The 9,986-nt window shown below is 64.3% G+C and overlaps 1 protein-coding gene across 5 annotated transcripts in view; it reads right to left on the bottom strand.

Annotated features, from left to right (window-relative positions):
- Positions 1-9,986, bottom strand: part of KNDC1 (kinase non-catalytic C-lobe domain containing 1) — a 65,636-nt gene that overhangs the window by 17,857 nt on the left and 37,793 nt on the right. For all 5 annotated transcript variants that reach the window (XR_012418306.1, XM_065521663.2, XM_065521660.2 and 2 more), the window contains 7 exons: positions 9,249-9,326; positions 8,630-8,723; positions 7,907-8,069; positions 7,143-7,828; positions 6,825-6,969; positions 5,953-6,038; positions 4,624-5,006 (listed from right to left, as the gene is read on the bottom strand). Coding sequence is in view for 4 of the 5 variants with exons in the window: in XM_065521663.2 (XP_065377735.1) it covers positions 4,624-5,006; positions 5,953-6,038; positions 6,825-6,969; positions 7,143-7,828; positions 7,907-8,069; positions 8,630-8,723; positions 9,249-9,326 (1,635 nt within the window). In the remaining variant the exon portion in view is untranslated. The remainder of the gene's footprint in view (positions 1-4,623; positions 5,007-5,952; positions 6,039-6,824; positions 6,970-7,142; positions 7,829-7,906; positions 8,070-8,629; positions 8,724-9,248; positions 9,327-9,986) is intronic.

Below are 9,986 nucleotides of genomic sequence, written 5' to 3'. Positions count from 1 at the left end.
CAGGCAGGGTGGTGCCACCTCTGGACACCCAAGTGCATGTTGCGGGCTGGGTTGGGGGCGGGGGGTGGCAGTATGACCTCCCCAGCGTGCATCCCGTGTGTCTTCAGGTGTCTGCCTTTTTACTTTTTAATTTAACTTAATTTTTTTTTTTTTTTTTTGAGGCGGAGTCTTCACTCTGTCGCCCAGGCTGGAGTGCAGTGGCACCATCTCGGCTCACTGCAAGCTCCGCCTCCCGGGTTCGCGCCATTCTCCTGCCTCAGCCTCCCGAGTAGCTGGGACTACAGGTGCCCGCCACCTCGCCCGGCTAATTTTTTGTATTTTAGTAGAGACGGGGTTTCACCGTGTTAGCCAGGATGGTCTCGATCTCCTGACCTCGTGATCCGCCCGCCTCGGCCTCCCAAAGTGCAGGGATTACAGGCGTGAGCCACCACGCCCGGCCTTTTTTTTTTTTTTTTTTTTTTGAGACAGAGTCTCGCTCTGTCGCCCAGGCTGGAGTGCAGTGGTGTGATCTTGGCTCACTGCAAGCTCCGCCTCCCGGGTTCATGCCATTCTCCTGTCTCAGCCTCCCGATTAGCTGGGACTTACAGGCGCCCGCCACCACGCCCGGCTAACTTTTTTTTTGTATTTTTTAGTAGAGACGGGGTTTCACTCTGTTAGCCAGGATGGTCTCGATCTCCTGACCTCGTGATCTGGAGACGGAGTTTTTCTCTTGTTGCCCAGGTTGGGGTGCAATGGTGCGATCTCAGTTCACCAAAACCTCTGCCTCCCATGTTCAATTGATTCTCCTGCCTCAGCCTCCCGAGTAGCGGGGATTACAGGCGCCCATCACCACGCCTGGCTAATTTTGTATTTTCAGTAGAGACGAGGTTTCTCCACGTCAGGATGGTCTCAAACTCCCGACCTCAGGTGATCCACCCGCCCCGGCGCCCCAGAGTGCCGGGATTACAGGCGTGAGCCACTGCACCCAGCCGTTTTTAATTTTTATTGACTTTTTAATTTAATTATTATTATTTTTTTTGAGACGAGGTCTTGCTCTATCACTCAGGCTGGAGTGCAGTGGCCTGATTCGCTCTGTTGCCCGGTGGGAGTGCAACCTCCAACTCCCTGGGTTCAAGCAATTCTCCCATCTCAGCCTCCCAAAGTGCTGGGATTACAGGCATGAGCCACTGCACCAGCCTTGCCTTTCTTTTAAACTTAAGCCCAACGACACGGATTCCAGCTGTCCTGTGCACACGAGCCCCTGAAGCCCTCCTCCGGGAACCCACTGGCTGCGTTGCGGTGTGTTGGGCAGTGGCCGCTGGGTTTGCCCCGGCCCTTGGCTGCTCTGTAGTGTGAGCGTGAGCGTGTGAGTGTGAGCGCACGCCTGGGGTGCTTCTGAACCTGCCCGGAGTGTGAGTTATTGCCTAGAAGGTGGAGCCGGGGACCTCATCCCCAGGGCTGTCTCCGGGAGGGAAGCAGCACTGAGGCCAGGCAACAGGTCCTGACTGCAGGAGACGGGGGCAAGGGCTGCCGGGCTCTGCTTCATGCACAGACACCAGCTGGGGCTGAGCCTCCTGGGACGGGACTACATTCAGGGAGAGGGCGTCCCGTTGTCCCAGGATGCCTCCCACGCCTCACCAGGCAGCCCCTCATCTGAGCACTCCTGTCCTGTGGGACAGGCACACGGGTGTAGAGGCTGGAGGAGGGGTGCCCTGAGGATGGGCTGCCAGGTCAGTGACCCCCGAGACTGCCCTTCCCTCCAGGGGCACAGAGGCAGATACAGCCTCCTCCTGCACCCATGGGGCTTGGCCCATTACTGAGGAGGGTGGTGATTCTGGTGGTGGGGTGTCTGGGAAGCCTTGGGGGCCCATGGGAGCTGGGCCTTGAGCAGCAGGTCTTAGGGGGACTGTAAGGTGCCATGGGGCAGGGGCACCTGGCTGGGGGCAGAGGCAAGAGGCGTGGCAGCCCTTGGCCCACAGCCTCCTGTGAGGGGTTCAGGAGGCGACCGCCCCGAGGGGCTCATCTGCGAACCCATCCACCAGGTTTCCTTTTGTGAAGTGCAGTTGGCTCAGATTCACACGGCCACCCCCTCGCCGTGTCAGCCGCCAGTGATCCGCTCTGTTGATAGTGTTAATTTTTGAATGTTTTTTGCAAATAAAAAAATGCAGGCGACATTTCTGTGTAACTACTTGAGTCCGCTCTATCTGGCGGTTCATGGAGACGGGGTCCCTGTGCTGTCTTCTCCCGTGCACGGGTTCAGCGACGGCAGTGGGGGTGCCACGGAGGGCCAGGCTCCCGGCTACGGCGGTGTGGGCCGTGGTTCCAGCTGCGTAAAGACCGGGCCCTCTGCAGGACCTCGGCCACTAAGCCAGGTTCCCCAAGCCCTCTGGATCCCGCCCGCCCAGCCCAGTGCAACCCCACCTCCCACACTGGGATGCAGGCTGCCTGTGGCTGCCTAAAGTGCAGTGAAATTAAAGTATCAGGTCCTCGGTCACGTGGCCATGTTTCCAGAGCTCAGTAGCCACACATGGCTGTTGGCTACCCCGTGGACAGCATCTAGAACATTCCATCATTAAGGAAAGGACCTGCTGGGCTGGGCGGGTCGAGGTTGGTAAACGCAGGTATCCCCACGGAGCTGTGTTCTGCTGCTGGGGCACCTGGTCCTGGCTTCTGAGGATGGTGGTGGCCACATCCCCCATGGCCTGCAGCACAGGGCCTTTGTCCGGGCCCCGGAGGTCACCCGCGCCAGGCTCCATCCGGCCCCCTCACCCCCGTCCATTTGCAGAGAGGCTGATGTCGAGAAAATCTCCCGGGAAAGGTCTGTGTACCCCGAGGCGTCCGAGAACCCGGAGGTGGGTGCCTGCGAGCCCGGATGCCCACCCGGCTGGAGTGCAGCTCACGTAGACTCGTCTCGGGGCGGCACCTCCACAGCCTCCGTTCACAGTCAGACTCGACGTCCGTTAGGGGCGTCCCGCATGCGGGAACCACAGGCAGACTCCTTGAGAAGGACGGTCTTGACTGATTTTAATAAATCTACGGGAACTAAGATCCACATCACACACGGGGCGGTGAGGAGGGAAACACGAGGCCAGGCTTCACCAGTGCAGACAGATGGGGGAGGAACCCACACCAGTGCTGTTCACCCGACTCTGGGAGACACGGATGCCGGCTCCACAGCCCCAGGGCATACGGCTGGCGCTGGCAGGTGGGGGTCAGCGCTGAAAGGAGGAAACGCCCACCCACCAGCCGCTCCGGCCGCCCCAGCGAATGGCCCTGGCTGCACCGTGCGCGTTCCGGGCTGCAGACGTGAAAATTTGTCTCCAGCTTGTTTTTGCCCTTGCTGTGTTTCTGAGCCTCCTGTTTTGAAACAGACACAGTAGTTCCTCCAAGAGAAACGTGAGGCTGTGGCCACAGGCTGGACGCTGTGCATTTGGGGGCCGAGTCCTCCTCAGGACACCATGCACTTGGGGCCGAGTCCTCCCTGCTGGACACTGGGCGTTCAGGGTTCTGAGTGCTCCTCACGACGCTGGGCATTTGGGGGCCGAGTGCTCCCTGCTGGACTCCGTGAGTTTTGGGGCCAAGTGCTCCCTGGGGGACGCCGTGCGTTTGGGGCCAGGTCGTTTGGTGTCTGCTACGCAGGCCGCCCTTTCTCTCCCCAGCCCCAGGGGAGGCCTGTGTCCTCGAAGCCCCCGCAGGCCCTGTGTGGGGTGTCCGAGGTGCAGAGGCTGTAGCACCATGTGGGTCTTTCACGTGGCCCAGAAGCTGAATAGAGTGAACGCTTCACAGAGCTTAACCCCCGTCCCCTCACCTGCCCTGAAGAGACGCCGGCTCATGTTCCGGACCGTCATAGAGTGGAGGCTGGGAGGCGGCAGGGGAGGAGCAAGTAGGAGCCCCAGGAAGGGCTCTGATGCCCAGAGGCTGGGGGAGGCTTCCCATTGCGGCTCGGGGGTCGAGGCTGATGGTGGTGGGAAAGGTTCCTGGAGCTGATGGCCGCTGGGCCCCTCCTGTCACCTACCCTGGAGTCCTGGGGCTCTGGAGGCTGCGGCCCAGTCCGGGCTCTGGGTCACTGGCCCCGCCCAGAGTCCAGAGCTCTGCGGGCCTCTCCTGCACCCAGGATTCCCCGGTCTAAGACCTCCCTGCTGGCCAGGGAGGAGTTGCAGCTGCTCCTGACCCAGGATGGCACTGCTGGCCAGAAAGCCCAGGCCAGTCTGTGGTGACCAGGCCCAGCCTGGACTTGCTGGGCAGGCGTTTCTGGTATTTTCCTTCACCGCAGAGCGAGGCTGCCCAAGGGCCCGGAGATGGTGCCTGTCCCACAGGAGACACGGCCAAACGCAACCGGGTCACGAGCATGGAGGGGCCTCCTGTGAACCCGTCGCCCCGGCAACCATGAGAGAAAAACCCTTCCGTGCCCCCAGACCTGGAGCCACCAGGAGCACCCGTGCAGACGAGCCTGTCCCGACGTGGAGCTCAGCCCGAGGAGGGGGCCCTGACCATCTTGACGGCCACGGGGTGGGGGCACCAGGACCAGTGTCATCCTGGTGGGGGCTCTGGGTACACGGTGCCGTCCGTCACCTGCAGTGACCGGGAAGCCCTGCTGGAAGGAGGCCCCTGCACCACCCTGCAGTGCCGAGGCCTGGGACTCACCGGGCTCTGGGCGTCGGGCAGGGCCCCGTCCACCTGCTGCCGCCCCAGGTCCTTCACGTAGTTGTGGACGTCGGCCCCGAAGCAGTCGGCCTCGTAGAAGGCACTGCACCAGCCGGGGCTGCAGCTCTGGAATCCGGCTGGGCCAGGGGACACGGCCGGGCCGCCCCCCTTGGACCCGGCCAGTCGGGTCACCGCCTCCGCGTCCGAGGCCCCGCCAGCTGGCCGTCCGTCCTCGCCAACCTCAGGCTGCTGCGCTCTCTCGGCTTTTACGGACCTCTGAGGCCGAAACCCCACCTCAAAGTTTCCCCGGGAGAGTGCCTCCGAGTCCACATCCGACACCGAGGTCCTGCTGCTGGTCCTGGCCATGGCTGGCTTCTCTTTTCCTTGAAAGAAAGAGACACGGGTTACGTGGATAGCAGCTCCCGTGGGCGGAGCCCGGGCAGGCTTTACTGGGAGGCTGCTGGTGCCTGCGTGCCCGACGCCCTTCTCTCTTGCACCCACCACGGGCGCCCCTGAGGCACTGCCGCCTCCCAGTGCCGGGGAGATGCTGGGACCCTGAACTGCCGCACGGGCCGGGTTACAGCGAGAGGCCTCTCCCCAGGTGGAGCCCCTCTCTGGGCCCTCACTGGTTCCAAACTTACTCGCCCTGGGGTGGGGCCGGGCCCTGTCCTCGCTGGCTCCACTATCAGCACTGTGTCCCTCTGCCCCCTCACGCTCTCCTCTTTTCTTCTGGAATTTAAAAAGTGGTCCCCAGCTCTGTCCCTGGCTTTCCTGCCATCCAGGAGTGCACAGGCCTCATGCCCCAGTCTGCCTGCCTGGTCTCCGACTTGTTGGAATAGGAACTGGGTCCATCACCAAACCTGGCCACGACCATGGACAGCCTGAGGGTGACCACCGCCACCACCTTGTCCCTAACACCGAGCCTGCTGGCCGGACGCTGGGACTTCCCCAGCCCGGCATTCATGTGCCTTGGGAGCCCGGAGCTAACGAGCCAGTAGCTCAGCCCCAGGGTCTTTCGGCAGCTGCTTCTGCCTTGTTACCAAAGCCCCGGGTTCACAGGCCTGCCTCTGCTTGGAGAGGGGATCCCGCCTGGCTCCTGGCGGCTCCCACTGTCCCAGTGACTGGTGACAGAGGACCCCTCACCTCCAAGGCCCCAGGTTCCTGCTCACCCCCTGGAGAGGACGGCCTTTGGCTGGGGCACCCCTGGGGCAAAGGCAGTGCCGCCAGAGCCGCGCAGTCCGAGGCCGCCAGGACCCCGGGGTGCCCCCTGAACTGTAGAGCACAGAGAAGCCTGCAGAGCTCCTGCCGCGGGACCTGCCCAGCACTTACCCAGGGGGTGCAGCGAGGGCCTCCTGCTGGACGGGGAGCGGGGGCTCCGGCTACTCTCGAGCTGTGACTCAGCGTCCTCAACCGTGCTGACAGCAAGAATGCAGGTCAGGTGGCCGTCCCCACGTCTCCACCCCTGCCCACTGGGAGGAGGCTTCAGTCTCCACAGGGCCAGGCCCACAGGCCCACACGGCCATGCGGAGCCCTCACTGGAGGCAGCAGGAGCTCACCCTCCCGGTCACTAAGGGGGTGGCAGGAGCCAATGGGGTCCCTGGATCATTCACTGCTTGGGGTCCCTGGGGGGCTCTGGAGCAGTCTCTCAGGGCTGCGGGCCGGGGAGGCTGGGGCTGGGGTGGGTGCACTTGTTCACAGCTGTGAGTTTACGCCACACACAGGCACAGGAGCTGCCCGGGCTGCCAGCACTGCATGGAGCTGTGAGCAAGGCAATGTGGGGTGGCCGCTGCCCCACCCAACACGGCTCGGTGCCGGGCCCTGCGGGGTCTGGGGCCGCCTGTTTGGGGGTCTCCTCTCCTCCTTGGGGCCCTCACACTGGTCCCTCTGAGCAGGGAGCCCTGTGGCCAATACTGCCCAGGCCCCCTGCAGCCTCCCGGAGAGCCCCTGCCTCATATTCCCTGCAAGCCCTTTCTTCCTCCAGAAGAAACTCAGGCCCGACGGGAAAGCTGTGGGTCGGCGCCAGGCCCGGGAGGGGCTGCTGGGACGCCCCCCCAGCTCCACCAAGGGTGGCCCCCTGGATACGGCAGCCAGACAGAAGCTGAGGGTTGGGAGGGGAAGGCTGGGCCACGTCGGGACAGCAAAGCCCGAGCACAGTGGGTGTCCAGGAGGGGCGGGGATGCAGGGCCAACCTGGGCACCCACCTTGGGGAGGGCGACGCCTGCCCGTTCACCACTCTAAAGAGGTTCTGCAGCAACTTCTCATCCCAGTACAGGTCGCAGAACTTCTCAGAAATGGCGCCGCAGAAAGTGGCAAAGGTGAGATCTTTCAAGGCGAAGATGTACTCCCCTGGTTTTGCAAAACGATGGAGACAAGTGAGATGGTGGCAAGGCTGCTTGTCTGGATTCCTCGTGGCTGATCTCGGCTGCAGGGCTGGGGGGCGGGCGTGGGGCGGCCCTGAGTCCCCTGTGGGGCTCTCCCGGGCCCAGGCCTCCTCTGGGGCATCTGCAGCCCCCACGTACCCATGATCAGAGCCTCCAGCCCATTGTCTAGGTAGCCATCGAAGGCAAATTCCTCCTGGATGAGGCGCGTGGCCTCCTGCAGCGACGGGCAGGCCGTCCTCCCTGGGAGTGGTGAGGCGTCCACGCCGGGCAGACAGGGCCTCCGGTCTGCGGGCCGTGGCCTCTCTGCGACACTGTCTGGGCTCTGGTCATCACGTTCCCCGGCAGGGGTGGCCCTGGGGCCCTCTGGGTCCTGGCCCGGGCGCTCGGTGGCCTTGCTTCGGGGAGGCTTGGGCGGGTGGCGTGGGCCGTGGTGGGCTGTGGTGGGCCCCAGGGTTTCGGGCCTGAGACCCCCGGAAGTGACTCCAGGGGGGGCCTGCCCAGATGGCCCTGGCCTTTCAGGCAGCGAAGATGCCTTCATGGGCGGGGCGGGGACTGGAGAGCTGGGAGCTGCCGATGAGGCCTCCTCTGGCTGGTTTGCTGGGGCCCGGGGTGGAGGGCAGGGGCAGCCCTGGGCTGGGTCACTCTGCGCCGACTCCCCAGGAGGCTCTGGGGCTGCTCCCTGGGACCCCGGACCAGGCGCCGGCCCGTCAGGCGTCTTCAGGCTGGGGGACCCAGCGAGGGCCTCTGAGGAGAGCTTCTCACCGTCTCCCTCCCTCTGGCTGCCCCTCTTCTGGGACTCCTCCTGGGCCAAGGCAGGCTGGTCCCTAGGGGAGGAGCGGAGCTCAGGAGGGGCTGCCCGTGCCCGGGACCCAGCAGCTCACGGCTGTGGGGACGGAGCTCACCTGGCCATAACTGCGTCCTGCGCGAGGACGATGGGCTTGAAGTGTGTGGCCTCGGAGGTGAACGCTGCAGGCAGCTGGGTGGCTTCTTCACAGCAGGGGCGCTGGCTGGGCACCGGCCCTGGCACAGCCACAAGCCTGGTGCCGCTGTTCACCGGCAGGAAGCCTGGGGACCCAGGGGGCTGAGGGTGCGGGCGGGCGGAGTGGCCCCAGCACGTGCCACACCACCGGCTCATCCCACCCGGTGTGCGGCTGCCACGTCCCCTCCCTCATGTCCCCAGCGGCTTCCTCTGTGCCCGGCCTGGCCCCGGAACGGGGGGGTGGGTGTGGCTGGTGCTGGGGGGTGGGCCAGGAGGCGGGGACAGGCCAGAAAGACCAGGCCCCACCAGAAGGCTTGGAAGGGCCTGCTGAGGAGGTCTCAGTACAGGGGTGGGTGGGCTCTGTGTGGACTCTGGGAAGGTCTCCAGATGTGGGCTTGGGAGGGCCAGCTGCTGGGAGATGGGAGTGAGAACCTGAAACTGGGGCCTGAAGGATCGGGAGTTTTGGGAGAGATGGGGGCTGGCAGGGGCAGGCAGGCTGGGCTGCATTGGCCACGCTGGCCGAGCTCTAGACTTGCTGCCCGGGTTTCCAGGAGGTGCCGGCTGTGTCTGTCCATGCAAAGGTGGGGGCAGCTGTGGTGTGGGGTGCAGGGGCTAGTGGGGCAGCAGGGGCTGGTCGGGGCCCCACCTGGGCTGGGCTCTGGGGCTGGTGCCACACTTGGCTTCAGTTCAACCACTGAGAAGGCGTTTTGGAGGCTGATGGTCTCTTCCTCCTGGTACACCTGGGGAGGAGGCGACAGCCCTGGGCCAGGTGACCATGGAGCTCCGCCAGCACCAGCAACACCCACAGGGTGCCCCCCACCCGCCCGCTGGTGCGGTGGAGCTTCCCGATGGGGAGGAGCTGGGTGTGGCGGCCGCACGGCCTGAGCTCTGCCTGGAGAGGGAGCCTTTGGGGCTCCTTTGTCTCCCAATCCAACCAGGTTTCCGTGGGTTCCAGGGAGGGGGAGACGCCGGCACCATGTGAGACTCAGGGCCCTGGGGTGGGTGCTGGGCGGCCATCCTTGGGATCCTGCTCTGGTTCCTGATCCGATCCTGATCTGGTTCCCTGGGGCCACTGTGGGGCCTTCAGGAGATAGGACCCAAGTGTCCCCCGCACCCCCAGACGCACCCACCCCCAGCTCGGTGGTCAGCAGAGACCTGGGGGTGGGGCTGCCGGAGGCGGCCAGGCAGGGGCAAGCGCATGCGGGTGGGAGGAAGCTAAGAGCAGCGGGGGAGGAGGCGGCCCAGCTGTTCTAGCCCCGCCCCACCTGGCAGGTGGAAGCCCTGAGGTGGGCGAGGATTTTCCGGCTGTCCATGCCTCGCTGCAGGAGGTAGCTGCCGCACACCTGGGGGAAGGAGACGGTTCACATGTCCCGACAGGCCTCAGCTACGGCTGCGACCGTCCCCATGTCCCTGGGTCCCCATCTGAAAAAGCTCAGGGCTGCCAGGAGGGTTTCCTGTTTGTTCTCATCGACACCTGACAACAGGCCCGGGACGAGCCTTTCTTAGAGCATTTCCTGAAAAGGGCTCACAGTCGGCCACTGTCCGCCAGGCTCTCTGGGAGGCAGAATCCCAAACCCAACGTTGGCCACAGACCTGGTGGCCTCGGCGCCTGGACACTGGCAGCCCTTGGTCACGTTCACCTGAGCCCCGCACCCCCTGCCCCTGGCCACTCCTGTTCTCCCTTTATAAGCCCTGGCCTTGTGCATGTGGGAACTGAGCTCAGCTTCCTTGGCTCTCGGTAGTTACCGAATAAAATCTGCTTTCACTGCTTAGTGGACATCCAGCCGTTTCTAGATCTCATCCTCCCATGGCAGAGGAGGCCTGAGAGGCCCAGAGGGTCTGAGTGACCCGCCCAAGGCCACAGAGCAGTTGAGGCGGAGACGGCTGGGCCCAGGTCCCCAACTCCATGGCCGTCTCCGCTCCTCCAGACACGGCTCCTCCCTAGGAGGTCCTCCTCATCACCCACACACGGCTCAGCTCCACCTGCTGGGTGCAGGCGCAGG

The sequence above is a fragment of the Macaca fascicularis genome, chromosome 9, assembly GCF_037993035.2.
Source record: "Macaca fascicularis isolate 582-1 chromosome 9, T2T-MFA8v1.1".
In the NCBI taxonomy this organism is placed as follows: domain Eukaryota; kingdom Metazoa; phylum Chordata; class Mammalia; order Primates; family Cercopithecidae; genus Macaca; species Macaca fascicularis.
The sequence above is the reverse complement of the archived record's forward strand: the minus strand, read 5'-3'. Positions and strand labels throughout refer to the sequence as shown.